Consider the following 20,954-nt stretch of genomic DNA (forward strand, 5'->3'; position numbering starts at 1 on the left):
ATCTTTCTTTGCTCCATCTCTTGAGCTTCAAGATGTTTAATGAACTCTCCCAGTGTTAGGTTGTTATATTCCGTTCTATTATTCCTCAACATCATCAAAAACATTCCCCAAACATCATGTGGCAATGCATCTGCCAGCTTCTCAATCAGCTCATCTTTACTTTTGTTAATGCCTAATCTTGTCATGTTCTTCACCAAGTTACAGTATCTTTCAATAATCTGCTTGGTGCTTTCCGTTCTCAAACAACGGAATAAATCAAATTCTTTCTTCATTAGAGATATTTTGTTTCTGAGCAAATCATCATTACCAAGAGACTTTGCTTCTAATTCTTTCCAAATCGAATATGCACTACCATCATGTTGAAGTAAAATCAAGATGTCTTCTTTAATCGCCTGCTGCAACAAACTAACCATCAACTTCTCATCTTTGTATTTCCTTTTCTCCTCAGGACTCAAATCACTAATTGGTATTTTTGCTCGATCACTGCCAAGTGGTCTGAAATATGGCACTTCAGTATGATCCCAAGCATCCAAATGATACGCTTCAACCCAGTTACCAAAACGTTCGGACCAACCATTATAATCATCAATATCCATAAGCTTAGGTGGTTTTTGAGTTGTTCCAGTTTCATTTTCAAGCATCATGTTCTGAGTAATTGTCATAGGACTAGCAAAGGCATTGTAGAACTCGTTGTCCATAATTCGGTTTTTCAAAAGTTCACAATCTTCCAATTTCAAGAGAAATACTCCTTACAAGTGAAATCAACAACAATACACTTTCAAGCGGAATAGGTACTTTGAAGCGGAATCACAATCGTTATCCAAGCGAAATCCACTTTGAAGCGGAATAAGGTTGATTCAGGCGGAACCACTCAAGCGTAAACACAATTTCAAGCAGAATATGATGTTTCAAGTGGAATCAAACCAAAATTTCAAGCGGAATATGAGTTTCAAGCGGAATACCAGTTTTCAAGCGGAATCAGCAAGAACTGCTGCTGATGTCATCATTTACACGTTGATTTTCAAGCGGAATCAAGAAAAATACCAGCTTTAGATTGATTTTAGGCCAGAAACTTTCAAGGCTTTGTTAAAACACTATTGCGCACATTCTGTGAGAATTTTAGCCAATTTTAACCGTGAAAATTTTTGAATTTTGAAAAAGAAGGTGTAGAAATCAGAATTTTCAGCTGAATTGGTAAGAACTCTTCCTCCTGAGCTCTGATACCACTTGTAGGATCGTTTTCAGACCCGAATGAGTCAATCAGAAGAGTTTTACTCAGTTTGAACGGTGGAAACAGACAAACTGAGGTCAATTCAGCACACAAATCTCGTTTTAATATCAAAAGGGCATAATGGTTAACAATTAAGCATTTAATGGAAACATGCAAATGATTCGGATTAAATAGGAACCATATAGTATAATCTCAGAGGGTTATACTAACATGCAATATGGTCCTAAGGGAACCCTAAGGCATATCTAAAACAAGCTAAATCGGGTCAGAACTGAAAGTCAAAGCAAAAGTCTATTTTTGCGACTTTCGGTTCCGAACCGAGCCTAAACTCAGAATTGTCGGGTTGAACATGCCTAGGCATGTTCTTATATCATTTACCAAGTTATTTTAATGTTAAAACATGTTCCATAACCTCTGCATTGCAAGTTATGAATTTATTTGCAAAAATAGCTTCTGTTGACTTTTTCATATTAAGTTTGACCCGACAATTAACCAAGTTAGAGTGAGAATCAGTAGGTGCCCTTTTAAGGATTTATTACCCACATAATTACCAACTCATATCCACTTTTAATTCGAATGATGGCTGGACCATTAGTGATTAATCACTAAGTCAAAGGTTAACTACGACGGCTTTGACTTTTGGTCATTAAACTAATAAAACTTGAACTAGAGAGGCTAAGAATGCTTATAAGGATTCTTAGCACGAATTAAGAGCTGAGGAAAACTTGCTTGAACACTATAAAGCTCCAGAGAAAGAGTTGTGAATAAAATTTAAAATGTGCAAGTGCTAAATGAAGAACAAGAGCCCTTATATAGCATTTCTAGAGCTCCAAGATTGATCCACATACCCCTACAAATGATCCCTAATGATTCCAGGTGTCCCCTATGTATGAAAATATGTTGGCTCAGTCCCTGGTATCGATTTGAGGCATGCAAAGGCTGTGGAACTGATCAAACCTGCAGCTGTGCAGGTTTGCTGTTACTGGCACTTTTACGCGGCCCGCGTAAGAGTTGGCCTGAGGTTTACACGGCCCGCGTAAAGGGCAATCTCCGGTAAACAGTTTGCCAACTTTGCAATTTCAGTCCCTGGTCCATTTAAACTTTATTTAACTTTCGTTTATTGCACTTTTAACCCCCAAACATAACTTTTAAGGGTCTGGAGTCTTTAAACTTTTATCAATAAGCTTTCGGTTAGTCACGAGGTCACCCGAACGGTCTTGAAATGCAACATTGACGCATTTGACCCATATTACTTGGGATTACCACTTTGTTTATTTACGTGCGTCGAAACTCCACGAATTTTTTATCCAATATTCATGGAAGTATAAGGAAGTATTACAAAGTCTCGGAAATGTTAAAAGGTCACTCAGAGGTAACTTTAAACATGTTGACACATTTAACCCTTATGCTTTTTAAACTTTTCAGTTTAAGCATAAACGACTTTCTAAGTTCGATGTTTTATTCATTATATACGAACGGCGTGTGAGGTCAATTAGAGGCACAAGTAAGGCATGTTGACACTTTGGATCCTTTTATTCACATACTTACATTGTTTGACAATTTTAGTCCTTCCGGATCAATCCATTACACGTTTAAAGTCCATGACACGTGTCTTTATTACATTGGTCGTGATTTTACGAGGTGTTACATCCTCACCCCCTTAAAAGAAATCTCGACCTCGAGATTTACCAGAATAAATTAGGGTACTTCTGATTCATTGTGGATTCAACCTCCCACGTGTATTCAGGGCCTCTACGGGCATCCCATTTAACCTTCACAATCGGTACGTGCTTCCTTCGAAGCTTCTTAACCTGTCGATCCTCGATCGACAAAGGTTTTTCAACAAACTTTAAGCTCTCATCTATATGCACATCCTTATGTGACATGGCTAGCGATTCATCGGCTAGACATTTCTTCAAATTGCAGATGTAGAACACATTATGGATTCCACTGAGCTCTTCAGGCAGATTTAGCTTGTAAGCTACAGTTCCAAGACATTCGATGATCTCGAATGGTCCTATGTATCGTGGGCTTAGCTTGCCTTTCTTGCCAAAACGCATTACCCCTTTCCAGGGTGATACCTTAAGTAACACTTTGTCACCTACCTCAAATTTCAGAGGTTTATGCCTTTTGTCTGCGTAGCTCTTCTGCCTGTCCCTGGCAGCTTTGAGACGATCACGAATCTGCACAATCTTATCTGTCATCTCCAGGACTATATCAGGTCCTGTTAGTTGGACATCTCCAACTTCTGCCCAACAAACGGGCGTCCTACACTTTCTTCCATACAAAGCTTCGAAAGGTGCAGCTTGAATACTTGAATGATAACTATTATTATATGAAAATTCAATCAACGGAAGATGATCATCCCAACTTCCACCTAAATCAATAACACAAGCCCTTAGCATATCTTCCAGTGTTTGAATTATAAGTTCGCTTTGCCCATCCGTCCGAGGATGATAAGCAGTGCTGAAGTTTAATCGAGTGCCCAATGATTGCTGAAAGCTTTTCCAAAAGTGATATGTATATCTAGTATCTCTATCGGAGACAATAGACACTGGTACTCCGTGGAGACATACAATTTCATCCACGTATAGCTGAGCTAACTTATCTGAGCTGTGTGTTTCCTTAATAGGTAAGAAGTGGGCTGACTTGGTCAGTCTATCTACTATAACCCAAATGGTGTCATTCCCATGCTTTGTTCTTGGCAACTTAGTGATAAAATCCATAGTTACCATTTCCCAATTCCAGGTGGGAAGTTCAGGCTGTTGCAGCAAACCTGACGACTTCTGGTGTTCGGCTTTAACTTGCGCGCACGTCAAACATTTGGCCACATAAGTGGCTATAGATTTCTTCAAACCTATCCACCAGTAATTTGTCTTTAAATCCTGATACATCTTATTACTATCAGGATGAACAGAATATTTAGAGCTATGGGCTTCTTGAAGAATAACGTCCCTAAGTCCTCCATAGATTGGAACCCATATTCGTCCATTCAATCTTAGGACTTCATCCTTGCCATATGATAACTGTTCAGCAGTTACTCCCAACTTCTCATTTGGGTAGTTAGCTTCTAATACAGCTTCCTTCTGAGCGGCTAACATCCTTTCATTCAAGTTGTTCTTCAATTCAATGCTCTTGGCATTGATTCTAATGGGCTTAACCCTTTCCTTCCTGCTTAGAGCATCTGCTACAACATTCGCTTTACCTGGATGGTAGCGAATTTCACAATCATAATCATTTAGTGTCTCCATCCATCGATGCTGTCTCATGTTCAGATCCTTTTGGTTAAACAGATGTTGAAGGCTCTTGTGATCAGAATATATCACACACTTGGTACCATATAAATAATGCCTCCAAAGTTTTAGTGCAAACACAACGACACCTAGTTCCAAATCGTGGGTGGTGTAATTCTTTTCGTGCACCTTTAATTGTCGGGAAGCATAGGCAATAACCTTGCACTTCTGCATAAGCACACATCCCATACCTGTGTGCGATGCGTCACAATAAACCACAAACTCTTCAATTCCTTCTGGCAATGTCAACACAACTTCATTGCTCAACTTTTGTTTAAGAATATCAAAGGATTCTTGCTGCTTAGAACCCCAATCAAACTTTATATTTTTGCGAGTCAATGAAGTTAGGGGTGCAGCAATCCTTGAGAAATTTTCAATAAAACGCCTGTAATATCCTGCCAGACCCAAGAAGCTGCGAATCTCTATGGGCGTCTTCGGCTCTTGCCAATTCATGATGGCTTCAATCTTAGCGGGATCCACATGGATACCACGCTCGCTAACCACATGTCCAAGAAATTGGACTTCATGAAGCCAAAACTCACACTTCGAAAACTTGGCGTAGAGCTTCTCTTGCTGAAGAAGTTTAAGAATACACCTAAGATGTTGCTCATGATCAGCCTGATTCTTTGAATATATAAGTTTGTCATCAATGAATACAATGACAAACTTGTCCAAGTAAGGCTTGCATACGCGATTCATGAGATCCATGAACGCTGCTGGTGCATTAGTGAGCCTGAAAGGCATCACCAAGAACTCGTAGTGACCATAACGAGTCCTGAATGCAGTCTTGTGCACATCTTCATCTCTGGCCTTTAGTTGATGGTAACCTGACCTTAAATCAATCTTGGAGAACTAACTTGCCCCTTGCAGTTGATCGAACAGATCGTCGATCCTGGGCAATGGATATCTATTCTTGATTATAACCTTGTTTAATTCGCAATAATCAATGCATAGACGCATTGATCCATCCTTTTTCTTCACAAACAGAATTGGCGCTCCCCAAGGAGATGAGCTAGGTCTAATAAATCCTTTTGCCAACAAATCATCCAACTGAGTTCTTAATTCTTTCATCTCAGTTGGTGCCAACCGGTAAGTTGCTCTTGCAACTGGTGCTGCTCCAGGAATAATGTCAATTCTGAACTCCACTTGCCTATCTGGAGATAAACCAGGTTGTTCTTCAGGGAATACGTTTGGATATTCAGAGATGACAGGTATGTCTTCGATCTTGGGCTTTGGTTCATCAATAGTTACCTGTGCCATGTAAATGACACAACCTTTCTTCATACACCTCGATGCCTTACGCATAGACACTAGCTTGGGTAACCCATACTGAGTATCTCCTTGAATTATGAGTGGCTCACCATGAGGAGTTTTAATAACCACTTGCTTCTTATCACAAACAATCTGGGCTTGATTAGAAGATAACCAATCCATGCCTATTACTTCGTCGAATCCAGCTAATTTCAATGGAAGCAAAGACAGTGGAAAAGAGTGGTTCCTAATGGAGATAGAACATCCATCTACCACGGTTGAATCAGTTTCTATGGTACCATCGGCTAATTCTACTTCATACTTTATGCTTAGGGTTCTAACAGGCAGATTTAATAATTTACAAAATTTATTATCCACAAACGACTTATCTGCACCCGAATCAAACAATACCCTTGCATAAACATCATTGAGAAGAAAGGTACCTGTAATCACATTGGCGTTCTGAATCGCTTCTTGTGCATTCATTTGAAAGACCCGAGCATTGGTCTTCTTACCTTCTTTAGGTTTCTTTGCATACTTTGGGCAGTTGGATTTGATATGCCCCTTCTCGTTACAGTTGTAACAAGTCGCATCCCTTATCTTCTTACAATCCAGTGTCTTATGCTCGCTCGATTTACAGATCCCACAAGATCTGGGCTGTGATTGGGATTTTGACTCGAACCTGCACTTTCCTAGATGGCGCTTCTTGCAGGTCTTGCATTTGGGTTTCTCACCCGGCTGTTGGTTATCCTTTTTGAAACCAGAACCCTTCTTGTTATCTGAATTCTCCTTATGTTTCTTATCAGAATAGTGTGAGTTCTCATCCTCACGTTTCCTTTTCCCCTCATCAGAATTCCTAAGCGATCTCTGCTTGACCGCATCAAGGGTAAGAGATAATGATAAATCAGCCACTGACCTAAAGGTAGTAGGTCTTGATGCTTTCACACTTGCCTTAATTTCAGGAGCTAAACCTCCAACGAAACGAGCTATACGTTTCGGTTCCGGTGTGACCAAGTATGGAACCAATCGAGACATGGTATTGAAGCTGGTAAGGTATGCCTGACAGTCTAAGTTTTTCATAACCAATTTCAAGAAATCGGTCTCGATTTTCTCAACTTCATGTTGAGGACTCTTTAATCAAAGTAACAAACTGATCCCACGTCAGATTATACAATGGGATCTTTCCTGTAGCTTGGATCAGTGACCTCCACCAAGCTAGAGCTTCACCTTTGAATGATTGCGACACGAACTTCACAATATCCTTATTAGCACAACCACTGATATCAACCACGGTGTCCATCTCATCAAGCCAAGTCATACAATCGATGACTCCTTTCTCCCCTGTAAAGTCTCTGGGCTTACAGGAGACAAAATACTTGCAAGAACAGGTTTTAACCCAAGGCTCCTGACTGAGCACAACCTGTCTAGAGGGAACACTTCTCTGATTTGACGAATTATGAGATTCGTCCTTCTGAGATACATGAGTCTTAGAGGGTGGTTTTGGATGAGGTACATATAGGGTCTTATTCCTAGTACCACTTGATTCTCTAAATTGCCTGCCCATGGCTTTAGTAACAGCATTGTCAATCAATGCTTGAAGATCCGCACCAGTTAAGTTGATTCTGGTAGTATCATGATTTTCCCTCGGATGACTATTGACTTCTTTTGACTCTGCCATGTAGCTTGGTTGCTACATAAAATAATGACAATTATATATTCAGAAGTCTATAACAGAATTGTCATTCTTGATGATTTATTAGCCATGGTATCAATAAACCATAATGGTTAACTTTGTTAAGCATATTTATTTAGGATTTTCATTATAATTAATCCTTAGTTATAATTTATTAAAATATTATAATGGCACAAAAGGCCAAGTCACAAGGACAGTTATAAATTAAAAGCCATGATCTTATAGGGTCAAGGCATTAAGGCTTGAACACAGTTCATTACCTTTTCTTGACAGGGAATCATAGACTACAACTGTCTTTTGTCTCAAAGGATAATAAATAAGGCCCGTAGGCATTTCATCACTAATGGATGATTAAATAATAAATAAAGAAAAAGGAAATTGGAAGAATCCAATATAAGGATGATTTATGTGATTTTATCGAATCACATTTGCCAGGAGTGTTAACATGTTTTCAAATGTTAACAAGGATTTGAATCTTAATAAGGAACTACCATCATGGCCCTGTCTTAAAATGACACATGGGCTAGGTTTTGCCTTTAAGATTTTGTTTAATATATAGTGGCAGATCAGTTATAAAAGGAATGATATTTTGATTTATTTCATATATTAGATTCATGCATATGATGACAAATGAAATTTAAACTAATACATTCCATTAAACTTAAAAGAAGTACATAGATCCCTAAACGGGACTTTTACATAAATAACTTTCCCATGCAGGGGCTAAAATGAAAATACAAGTCCTCGCAGGGACTAGGTATATAAATAAATGTCCACACAGGGACTTAACTGAAAATTAAAATTACCAAACAAACAATTAAGGAATCTCAATAATCCCTTCTGTTCCTCCCTTTGATTAAATCAGCCAAACCCTTAAGTAGACCCCGACGGCTTATATGCTCCACCTGAACATCCCGTTCCACCTGGTTCAACCTTTGAAGGATCTCCTGCTATTGCGGTGGTTGGATCGGCGGCGGCTGCTGCTGCTGCAGAGGTTGAGGAGGTGGTGGGTATTGATCCCATAAGCTGGGTATCCAGTCTGGTAGGAAGGTGCGTAGGGCCCTTTAGGATGAAGAGCATTGTAGTTTGCCGCTACAAGATACGGGTCAACATCAGGGGCATTGTAGTAGTTGTAGCCAGAATAGGTTGGCTGCTCAAAAGGGTTATACGCCGCTGCACCGGCGTATGAAGGAATTGGGTTATCAAAACCCATCTGTGGTGCTGGTGATGGTGTGACTGGCGTAGAGTCCACCTCAGAAACTGGGTTTGAAGGCCCACCCATCTGTGGGTCTTCATACAGTGGCGGGTAATGACTGCCACTTGAGTGTTGAGGGGTGCTGAAGTGGAATCCCCTTCGCACGGACATCCGTGCTCCTGATCTTCTCCGCCTCGGTGGCCCCGGAGGCGGGTGCTGCTCTGGCGGCGGCGGTGGCGGTGGTGTAACCGCCTGAAAACGCGAATCCTCAAAGGGATCCTGCTGTTGTTGTTGAGGTGGGTTGAACGGAGGAGTGAACTCCCAAGGGTAGGTGGCCCACCTTTCTGCAAAGCTGTCTGGACCCCTGTATGCCGAACCGTGAAAAGACGATCCGTCTGAAAATCTCTATGGGATGCGTGGGCGTACCAGTTGGCGGCTCGGCAGAATCAGGGTCATCATCATCCATCTCCATATCCCGCATCTCAGGATAATGGTCAGCGGGTCCCAGAGGGTTTGGACCCTCTGGTTCTTGAACCTGGTTTACCAGAGTGAACCGGCTCTGGAAAAACGGGGTCAGGTCCTGAAAGGCGCGGTGAGAACCCGACCGCTGCAACGGCAAGTAGGAATGGCGTGAATGGTCGGACTCGTTGCCTTGATGGAGCCTGAAAGAATCGTGGTATGAAGGTGAGGAGTTGAGCGAGACAGAACGCCTCGCAGGCACTAAGTAGGTCCTCCAGTCTTCTTGAGGACTAGTGCTCATGGTTACCGAAGGAGTTCGCCGGTGTGATGGTCCGGCCTCGTGGTTATGACTCGTGAAAACTAGGGCCTTTCCGCCTCTACCTCTTCCTCGGATACGTGGCGGCATTTTCTTGTTCCTGTAAAAACAAACAAAAGAAACAACAAAGGAAAAACAATAAAGGACAAAATAAAAGATTAGGATTAGTCCTAAGTCCTTTGCCTAGACTCGGAAGTCAAGGAATGTGCAACTGTGTCACTGAGATTAAACACAAAAGGCTAGTGTTTAATTCACTCAATGTTGGCTCAAATACCAACCTGTCACACCCCGATATTTCCATGTATTACCGGTGGGCCCGGTGGGGAGTATCGTGACGTAGTTGATATCGTCATAGTAAAATAATCACAGTTTAATGTACAACGGAAGTCTAAAGTAAAATTACAAACCGAATAGAAAGTAACATAAAGTATTACACAACGGATTGTAAAACGATCCACAGGCGGATCAAAGATAAAAATCTATTGTTCAACAGACTTAAAGTGATAAAAGCTTGCAAGACTTTTTATTTATTCACTGAGGAGTTCCAGCCCATTACGCTTAGTACCTGCACTTAACCTTTTTGGAAAATACGTCAGTTTACACTGGTAAATACAATTAACCGACACTTTTGAAAATGTTTTAAGAAATTGATTTAAATGCACAAGGCACAAATAATCTTTTATAACTTGGGATAATTATTTACAAATAATCTTGTAAAAGAATTATATGTTTGTTATACGTTCAGTAGCCCGGGTTAGAAATACCGGGTTAAAGATTAATAGACACACCACATAATATATCCCACAGCGAGTTATTCTCGAACAATCGGGTATATTATTTTACATACGCACCGGCAGGTGTATGCCTGCACCCCGTGCTTAAGTCGTGGCCATTTCAATGAATGAGCCGAGGATATCCAGGACATGGTCATTAACCCCCCAAAGGCTTAAAACAAATAAAATAGATTAAACGGGTTATCTCAATGATTTAACCTTCATACGATTAAAGATTCAATACCCGACCAAGTGGTATTTTATATACCGTAACCCAAGCCCGTATAAGGGAAAGTAAGTCAAAAGTATTTACCTGAGGAAAATATGCAAATTTATCTCAGCAGTATAACAATCAGCAAGTGCAAATATCTTTTACCAGGCTCCTAAATCAGGAACGAAGGTTTTTAATAACCTATTAGATTCCTAACGGGTCTTACTTAAGTTTAAACTTAGACCGGTTAGTTTTAATGAAAGGTTTACGGTTCAAAACGCAAAATTAAGCAAAGACCGAATTAGAATGTGATTTAGACCCGACAAGTATGAAGTCTTGTATAATATGGGTAAACTAAACACATTCTGGATTTTGAAGCAAAATGATAAGGTTTGACCCGTTTCGGTTATTTCATGCAAACTAGTTACATAAACCGCACCGAACGTGAAAAATGCATAACGGGTAACAAAATAAGTCATGTAGGTTTCACAAGTTAATATGCCTTAAATATGTTGTGATATCAGTAGGATACCTTCCATTATGCCCAAAACGGATTTAAAACCAATTTAAGCCCCGTAGGGGTATTTTGGTCATTTTAAAAGTTACAAAAGAGGTTAAATGACAATCTGAGATTCTGGTCTAAAATGATCAGTAAAAATATTTATTTCAGTAGGGTATATCAGTAAGATATTGTATATATGTGAAACTTATCATTTATAACCAAACTATGCACCGTAGGGGTGTTTTGGTCATTTCACATAAGCTTTAAGGGTCAATTCAGGAAATCTGAGTTAAAAACTTTTACTTACTGTTAAAGTATCAAAATTCACTTATAATATCAGTAGGTAATGGGTCTTAAATGTTAAACATAGTTTTAACCCATACTATGTGTTTAAAAAAGCGTAAAAAGTCGGTTTTAGGCGATTTTCAGGTTATAAAAGGAAAGCTGAGATTTTTATCAGTCCATAAGGCTTAAAATATTTTATTTAACATATGAAATCAGTAGAAAAAGATTTGGTATCAAAATGTTATGTAAAACACATTTTATTAGCAAAAAGGGTATTACCATCAATTACTGAATCAAAGCAAGAACCCCACGTGATGATGAGTTTAAAAATTAATAAAAATCTCCAAAAATCCCAAAATATTATATTACATCATTGGTTAGAAAGTTTGGTGTCAAAATTTGGGTTTAAATAGGTTTTATGCCAAAAATGTCGTTTAATTAATAAAAAGGCTTCAATTTACGGTATTGAGCATAACTCCTAATTTAGACCTCAAACTGATGTCAAATTTTTAGGACATGTTTATAAATCAGTAATAAAGGTTTTTGTCCTCTCATATTTTCAAAATCTCGTTTTAATATCAAAAGGGCATAATGGTTAACAATTAAGCATTTAATGGAAACATGCAAATGATTCGGATTAAATAGGAACCATATAGTATAATCTCAGAGGGTTATACTAACATGCAATATGGTCCTAAGGAAACCCTAAGGCATATCTAAAACAAGCTAAATCGGGTCAGAACTGAAAGTCAAAGCAAAAGTCTATTTTTGCGACTTTCGGTTCCGAACCGAGCCTAAACTCAGAATTGTCGGGTTGAACATGCCTAGGCATGTTCTTATATCATTTACCAAGTTATTTTAATGTTAAAACATGTTCCATAACCTCTGCATTGCAAGTTATGAATTTATTTGCAAAAATAGCTTCTGTTGACTTTTTCATATTAAGTTTGACCCGACAATTAACCAAGTTAGAGTGAGAATCAGTAGGTGCCCTTTTAAGGATTTATTACCCACATAATTACCAACTCATATCCACTTTTAATTCGAATGATGGCTGGACCATTAGTGATTAATCACTAAGTCAAAGGTTAACTACGACGGCTTTGACTTTTGGTCATTAAACTAATAAAACTTGAACTAGAGAGGCTAAGAATGCTTACAAGGACTCTTAGCACGAATTAGGAGCTGAGGAAAACTTGCTTGAACACTATAAAGCTCCAGAGAAAGAGTTGTGAATAAAATTTAAAATGTGCAAGTGCTAAATGAAGAACAAGAGCCCTTATATAGCATTTCTAGAGCTCCAAGATTGATCCACATACCCCTACAAATGATCCCTAATGATTCCAGGTGTCCCCTATGTATGAAAATATGTTGGCTCAGTCCCTGGTATCGATTTGAGGCATGCAAAGGCTGTGGAACTGATCAAACCTGCAGCTGTGCAGGTTTGCTGTTACTGGCACTTTTACGCGGCCCGCGTAAGAGTTGGCCTGAGGTTTACACGGCCCGCGTAAAGGGCAATCTCCGGTAAACAGTTTGCCAACTTTGCAATTTCAGTCCCTGGTCCATTTAAACTTTATTTAACTTTCGTTTATTGCACTTTTAACCCCCAAACATAACTTTTAAGGGTCTGGAGTCTTTAAACTTTTATCAATAAGCTTTCGGTTAGTCACGAGGTCACCCGAACGGTCTTGAAATGCAACATTGATGCATTTGACCCTTATTACTTGGGATTATCACTTTGTTTATTTACGTGCGTCGAAACTCCACGAATTTATTATCCAATATTCATGGAAGTATAAGGAAGTATTACAAAGTTTTGGAAATGTTAAAAGGTCATTCAGAGGTAACTTTAAACATGTTGACACATTTAACCCTTATGCTTTGTAAACTTTTCAATTTAAGCATAAACGACTTTCTAAGTTCGATATTTTATTCATTAAAGAATACGAACGTCGTGTGAGGTCAATCAGAGGCACAAGTTAGGCATGTTGACACTTTGGATCCTTTTATTCACATATTTACATTGTTTGACAATTTTAGTCCCTCCGGGTCAATCCATTACACGTTTAAAGTCCATGACACGTGTCTTTATTACATTGGTCGTGATTTTACGAGGTGTTACAGTCCCCATTCAAACTTAATAGATTTACAGGTTAGCTTAGTTAAGGGAATGACTATTCTAGAAAAATCTCGAATAAATCTTCTATAATAACCGGCCAATCCTAAGAAACTTCTAATCTCGGTTGGTGACTCATAAATCCGTCTTTCTTCTTAACGAATAAGACTGGTGCTCCCCATGGCGATGAACTTGGCTGTATGAATCCTTTCTCCAACAATTCGTCTAATTTTTTCTTCAGTTTCTGCATTTCTGCGGGTGCCAAACGGTAGGGTGCTTTGGAAATAGGTGTTGTCCCTGGTAGCAGATGGATTCTGAATTCAACTTCTCTGTCTGACGGTAGTCCTGGTAATTCTTCTGGAAATACATCTGAAAACTGAGATACTACTAGAATATCTTTCAGTTCTTTTCCTTTAGTGTTAGTGATTATGGAAATCAAATACACTAAAGATCCTTTTCTTATATAACTTGCTGTTTTCATCACAGAGATGAATTTCGTGGATCTAGATGGCTTATCTCCTTTAATTGTGATATTTTCACCCTTTGGTGAATTTACTTGAATTGACTTTTGATCACATAAAATACTGGCTTTATTGGTTATTAACCAATCCATTCCTAATACAACATCGAATCCTGCCAGATTCATTGGGTAAAGGTTTGCAATAAACTTTTGATTTAAAAATTCTATTCTTGCTCCCTGCAAGATTTCAGAAATCCTAACGGTTTCCCCATTTGCTGTCTCTACTAGACATTCTTGTGGGAGTTTAGTTAATGGTTGGTTGAGAAGTTTGCAAAATGAAGTATTAATAAAACTTTGGTTCGCACCAGAGTCAAATAATACTTTAGCAAAAACATCATTAACTAAAAACGTACCGGCTATCACGTCCGGAATCATCTTGGCTTCATTTGCCGGCAGAACAAATGCTCTAGCATTTTTTGTAGTCTTATTGCCCATGGCTGGAACTAGTTTCGGAAAGTGCGGCTTGATGTGACCTTTTCCTCCACAGTTGAAGCACATTCCATTATTAGGTTTCTTCCTACAGTCTTCTTCCTTGTGCCCTAGTATCTTGCAGAAATTGCAGTAAGTGGAGCATTTTCCCGAGTGCTACCTTTTGCAATACTTACAATAAGGTGCAGAGGTAGAACCTACATTTTTCCCACGGTTGGAATTTCCATAACGAAATTCTTGGGTAAGCCTTTGAGCTAGGTTCTTCCTTTGATCCTCTTCTCGTGTACGCACTAACTCATCTGTCAAGGTGTTTGCTAGTTCTGCCGCTTATTCTATAGCTTGGCTGACTCGAACCCTAGACCCAACACGTCCACGAACCATGACACGCTAGGGTTTCCGCCTGATCTCCCATCTATCGCGGCCCGCGTAAGAGCCCTTAAGGATCTTCGCGGCCGCCAGAAACCATAAAAATTGTTTTTATTTTAATTTTTAATTATATAAAGGTATTTAGGGCTAGTGCTCGTATTTGGGGTGTATTTTAGGACATATTGGGACATTCTAATTATTTTTAGGGTGTTTATCATGCCACATCAACGTCACATAAGTGATATGTAAGTGAGAGACTTTATTGTTAACTACCATATAGTGAGATAAAACCCCTCTTATTATTACTTAATCATCATCACCATCATCACCACCACCACCACCACCACCACCACCACCATCATCATCATACTCAGTAAATCCCACCAATAGCAAAGCTAAGGTATGGTTTGAGGAGTTTAAGATGTAGACAACATTACCTCTACCTAGTAAAAATAGAGAGGATGCTTCCAGTGAGACCACTGACTCGATAGTACTTTGCATCAAGCCTTGGACATAAGGCATATGTCGTCAACAAATGTCGGTTTCCTTAAGAATAGCACCAGCTGATTATCAATACACAATTTACCTCAACATCGGCCCATCAATAGCACCGGCCCGTCAATACACCCTATAAGCTCACCCAATAAACCCTATATCTCTATCCAATTCAACGAGATGCGACATCAAGCTTTACTCGGAGATGGAGGCCGACCATTTCTTCCCCCGTTTTCTTCCTTTCTCGGTTGTGGGTGAAAGTGATGAAGGTTGTGGGCCCCCCTTTTCTATCCTTCTCACGCCTGTTAAGGGCTTGGCGGAGGACATCATAACGCCTCTATTTGGCGCCACCCGGATGGTGTTGAGGGCGTCAAACATCTGAGCTAGACGGAGACACTAACCCACACCATATGGTATTTGAATGATATTTATATATGTACTCATGATGAATGGACATTAAAGTTGATTTAGGAATTTAGTTATTATTTAGGGGGGGGGGGGGGGGTGCTGCCCTGGACACAGGCCATAACATATGGTCTTAAAGTTATTTCTTTTGTAGTTACCATTTTAGAGAAATAAACCTGCTAGAAGCATAACTTTACTGAAAGAAAGAACACATTCTATGTTGTAATTGTTTTCTAATTCAAATAATTAAAATTGTAAAAAGTAAATGAAATATTTAAGTTTTTTGTAGTTACCATTTTAGAGAAATAAACCTGCTAGAAGCATAACTTCACTGAAAGAAAGATCACATGTTCTATGTTGTAATTGTTTTCTTATCAAGACATAAAAAACAAAACAAAAATAAAAAGATTTTCAAAAAAAAAAAAAACAAATAAAAAAATACCACCCCATCCCAAAGTCTTAGCTACATATACACATCCCAAATAGTGTTTCCAATCGAAAATCATATTCCTCACGCCTCTTTTCCCCTCTCTCTTCCTATTTCTGCCCCCACACACAGTCTCCCCACCTTCACAAACACACACATGTCCCTAACTCACTTATCTTCTAACCTACCAGACCCCTTGTGGTGGACTCACCAACACCCATACCCTATTATCATGGACTCCCCCAAACCCTCACCCTTCTCCACCATTGACCACCCACCTTCAACCCACCAAGACACCCCTAAAGAACCCATGTTTGAAAAACCCTTAACACCTAGTGATGTTGGCAAGCTAAACCGGCTTGTCATTCCCAAACAACACGCTGAAAAACACTTCCCACTTCCCGGCAATGACTCAGCCGTTGACCAAACAAAAGGGTTGCTACTTTGTTTCGAAGATGAAGCCGGGAAACCCTGGCGGTTCCGGTATTCTTACTGGAATAGTAGTCAGAGTTATGTGTTGACTAAAGGGTGGAGCCGTTATGTTAAGGAAAAACGGTTGGATGCTGGGGATGTTGTGTTGTTTGAACGGCATAGGTTTGATGGTGACCGGTTTTTTATTGGGTGGAGACGGCGGCCGGTGCCGGTGGAGAGTGTGGCGGTGGGTTCGCCAGGTGGTGGTGGTGGTGGTGCGCAGATTAATGGGTGGACCACCAGGGTCGTCTATAATGCGCAGTATAATTATCCTTCGCACCACCTACCTCTATCGGTTCCTCCTCATCCATACCAACCTGCCTGTATTCATGCAGGTAATTATTATTATAATTATTTTTATTATTTTTTTCTTATTTTCTTAATTTAGAAGTGTTAATGCGTGTTTAATAAATAATTATGAGTTATCACACTTCCCCAACAATAATTTTGGAGTTCATTACATAATTAGCATTTAATTACATTAATTACGTATATTCCAACATAATTAATTTATGAGTAATATTTTTATCTATTTTTTTTGTTTGCTATTTTCTTTAGTATTTAATATTTATACATGTATATTTAAAAGCTTTTTTCAAGTATATAGAATGTGATGTTTTAGATTTTTTTTAGCTTTTCGTATTATAAAACTCCATTAATCTGGGAAATTGTTTCTGTCTTATTTTCTTTCTAGAATTACACAGAAAACCACACAAATTAAGTGGAAGTTTTGTTTCTTTTTTATCTACAACAATTTATTGGATATTTGTAAGAAACATAACAAGAATTAAATGGGAGGAAATAAAGAATATTTATTTGTTTCTGATATTATAATGGAAATGTAGGAGGTGTAAATGATAATGTAGAAAACAACCAAAGAGACATGGTGGCTAATGGGAACAATCCAAGAAGGGTGAGACTATTTGGTGTGAACCTTGAATGTCCAGATGAAACTGAACCATCAGGCCAAGATGGTTCAAGCCAAGGTGGTCAACCCCACTACCAATATTACTCAAATTCCAACAATCTCAATCACAACATGGTATGAGTTTTCTACCTTTTAGGATCTGATTTTTATTCAGGATTTCATTTGTGTATTTGAACTATCCTATTTTTCAGTTAATGAAAAGAACTGGTTAATTTATATGGTTATATAAAAGTTTTTTTTTTTGGTAACCATCGACATCAAGTAAAACACATTATGCGCTGGGGACATTAAAGACACAAAAGGAATGAAAACTGAATTTTGTTTCTACTAAATTATATGAATTAAGAAAAATGTCTTGAGTAAATCAATCTTCAAGAAAGGTTATGATTTATAGTTTTCCAGTTAACCGTTCAAAAAAAAAAAAAACTTAATTATTTTAGGCGAATTTCAAAACTTTATTATTTTGAAAAATTTCTGACCATTTAAATTGAGCCAATTGGGAAATAATTATATTACATTTAGTCAAAAGTATTAATAGTGTAAGTACTATATACTTCCACTTCCAATCTTCCATAATAATTAGAGTCTTCATTTTATTATTTTCTAAAATGCAAAATTAATCTTTAACTTAAATAAAAATTAAGCATAAACAAAAAATTAGTAAACTTGAAATCTTTTTGTAAGTTCAAGGATAATCTACTAATCTTTTTTAAAGGAACTGATCCGATTATTTTATTTAATTAAGTTAAACAATGTGATAGTCGCCAGTAATGATTTTGCTGCCTCCTCAAATGAAGCATATACTTTTTATTTATTTAACTAATCATACTTAGACTAGTCAAAACCCCTTAAGTACTTTATTATAATTTCTAATATTATATTAATCTAGCTATGTACATGCAACTTGTGCACATCATTAGTTATATATGTATTCTAGTCAATTGTTATAACGGAATACTCTTTAAAATTATAATAATTAACTTTGGAAGTTTGGATCATAAGTTTTCTAATAAATGGCAGGTTGTATTATATTTATAGGATAATACCGCCACAAATTAACATACTTTCTCGAATTAATAGCTAAAATCTGTAACTAGTATGAAGTTCATTTCCAGTTTGATCCTTTACAGATTTGGATATTATGCAAAACAACAAACATAAAACAAGGGTATTTAAGGAATAGAATATTAGAATATTACAGGGCCAACATATTGGTAGAATCATTTGTTGTATATATAAATTACAAATGTCTAAACTAAGTGAAAGCCAATAATAAATGTACCTTAAACTGTCATTCAGATTCAGAAAGTAAATGACATTAAATACAATTGGAAATTTGTATTTCCCAATTTTACTTCGCAGGTAATTAATTTTAAACTTTATATACTGATTTTGTTTTTGGTGTCACTTGAGTTTTAGATATACAAAAAAATATTACAAACTATATATATATATTTTTTTGGAAAGTATTTTTTTTTCTGAACGGCAAAATCACTTTTTATATATATATATATATATATATATATATATATATATATATAAATAGCCAGCAAGAAGCTGGGAACAAACAACACCAGAAAAAATAGTATTAGAAACTATATATAACACATATAAGTATTATTTTGGATGATCTCTCAAACTTCAATATTATTGTATTTTAAATATTGATCTAAAAATAGTATTCAAAACCGATAGCGATTTATTGCAAAGTTACAAGCAAAATACGGTGTGAAAGCTAATTAAAAACTTTAAAAAAATTGTAGGCTGCAATACCAATTTGTGGTCCAACATTTTGACTTTAATTACTTCCAAACCAAACTCTTTGTACCTTTTAGTCACTTCCTAACTAGTTTTCAGTTCTTACATGTGTTTAAGATTCCTCCTAATTTTGTAGAAAATATCATCATATATTTCTTTATAAGATTATATAGGTTAATTTCATCTTTATCATCATATATCTCTTTATAAGATTATATAGGTTAATTTCATTTTCCAGAATTCCAAGATAACAGATATCTTTTGGTATATTTTACGTTATTGTTCATATCATATAATTTTTTATAGTAATAAAATAGGTTAAATTATTTCGTATATCTATTTTTTTTTATTCATTCATCATCAAAAATACTTTAGAATGTATAAACTTAAATTTATGTTTTCTTTTTTTCATATATATGTAATTTTTGTTGGTTAACCTTTTTTGTTGATTATCTATTTTATTATCTTATAAAGTTGGTTAAGTTGGAAAACATTTTTATAGCGCTACATATATAAAGTTTTATCTGAAATAAAATGAAAACTATCATGGTAATATACTTTTTTTTAATGGCTCAGCGGAATACACCATTATTCTTGTGTTTTTTTTCCTTTGGTTCTCAATAATATGTATTATTTCTATAATGATTTTTTTTTTCATTCTTGTGATAGTTTTTATTTGATCTTCATAGTTAAAGGTTATTCTCAACATAATCATAGTTATGGTATCTATTTCTCAATGGTTATAACTTCTGATACATATGGGATCTGGCTTACTTGTGAAAGATATATGTCCATTTATTTTTTTTTTCTTGAATGATATAGTTTAAATTATTATGAAAATTAATTGTGGGTAGTACTGTATGCTTGTAACAGAACATCAATTTCAGCCAGATGAGGTACCACCAACATCAAGGATAAGATCTGAGGAATGTGACATGTGTTGGATTTCTCAATTTTGTCAACAAACACCATGCAATGCTTTGCTGTCCAACAATTTGGTGAAATAACATGTAACCCATCAAAGAAAATAGTACATAAAATCTGGAAAAAGAAAAAAAAATCTCAAGATGTCTTCAAACAAGACCGAATATGACAATCATTAATTTCATACAATCGGCTACCTCAACCGATCTGATCCGTCTATGTCGTCACACAACTGGCAATCTGAACCGATTCATCTGTTTTTTCATGCGACTGGCTTTCTGAACCGATCCGTCTGTTTTATCATGCAACTGGCTTTCTAAACCGAACTGTTTCGTAGAATTTTTATTTCAAGTTGTAAGGCGTAATAGCCACTGAAAATAGAAAAGAAAAAGGGAAATGATTAGGGGTAGAAAGGTCCATAAGGGGGTCCATTTAGGTATTCGGCAACTGTTGTGATTCAGTATGATAGATTTTTTTGTGTAATGTTTGTAGTAGTAGTAGTACCGTTCAAAAAAAAAGTAGTACTTGGTGATTGTACTATTCTGCCCTCTGTTGCTGCAGTTAGGATGAAACCAATGCTACTAACTTCTTGTTCTCATTTTCTCCATATTTTATGTAACTAGTTCTAATTTTGTTTAATTTAATTTAGCATTTTTTTTTCACCTTTTCAGTTTTTGTTACAAAAATTACTATATTTTTTTTAAGATAAATACACCATAACGCTAGAGGGTATGGTGCTCATCCTTTCTTAGAGGATGATCCGTCACATAGGCGTCATATCATAGGCCTCTCAAGGATGGTCCATCCCACATTCCCACAAAACTAGTGGAAATGGGAGGATGGTCCTAGATGATCATACCCCACCACTTTTAAGTTTTTTATTTTTTTAATCTTCTACTTTTTTTA

At 37.1% G+C, this 20,954-nt stretch overlaps 1 protein-coding gene across 1 annotated transcript; it reads left to right on the forward strand.

The window, feature by feature from the left end:
- Positions 1-16,036: 16,036 nt before the first annotated feature.
- LOC110930450 (B3 domain-containing protein At2g36080) lies at positions 16,037-20,692 on the forward strand. Its single transcript, XM_022173753.2, has 3 exons — positions 16,037-16,773; positions 17,284-17,480; positions 19,998-20,692. Exons 1-3 carry the CDS (start codon positions 16,125-16,127, stop codon positions 20,040-20,042), a joined length of 891 nt encoding a protein of 296 aa, XP_022029445.1. The 5' UTR covers positions 16,037-16,124; the 3' UTR covers positions 20,043-20,692.
- Positions 20,693-20,954: the final 262 nt, after the last annotated feature.

This window comes from Helianthus annuus, chromosome 14 (genome assembly GCF_002127325.2).
Source record: "Helianthus annuus cultivar XRQ/B chromosome 14, HanXRQr2.0-SUNRISE, whole genome shotgun sequence".
Taxonomy (NCBI): Eukaryota; Viridiplantae; Streptophyta; class Magnoliopsida; order Asterales; family Asteraceae; genus Helianthus; species Helianthus annuus.

What these genes read in the sequence shown, in the direction of transcription:
- LOC110930450 (XM_022173753.2), top strand. Translation starts at nt 16,125, where the DNA reads ATGTCCCTAACTCACTTATCTTCTAACCTACCAGACCCCTTGTGGTGG. An exon ending in ACCTGCCTGTATTCATGCAG is followed by an intron (nt 16,774 to 17,283) that starts GTAATTATTATT and finishes ATGGAAATGTAG; the next exon opens with GAGGTGTAAATGATAATGTA. An exon ending in ACAATCTCAATCACAACATG is followed by an intron (nt 17,481 to 19,997) that starts GTATGAGTTTTC and finishes TGCTTGTAACAG; the next exon opens with AACATCAATTTCAGCCAGAT.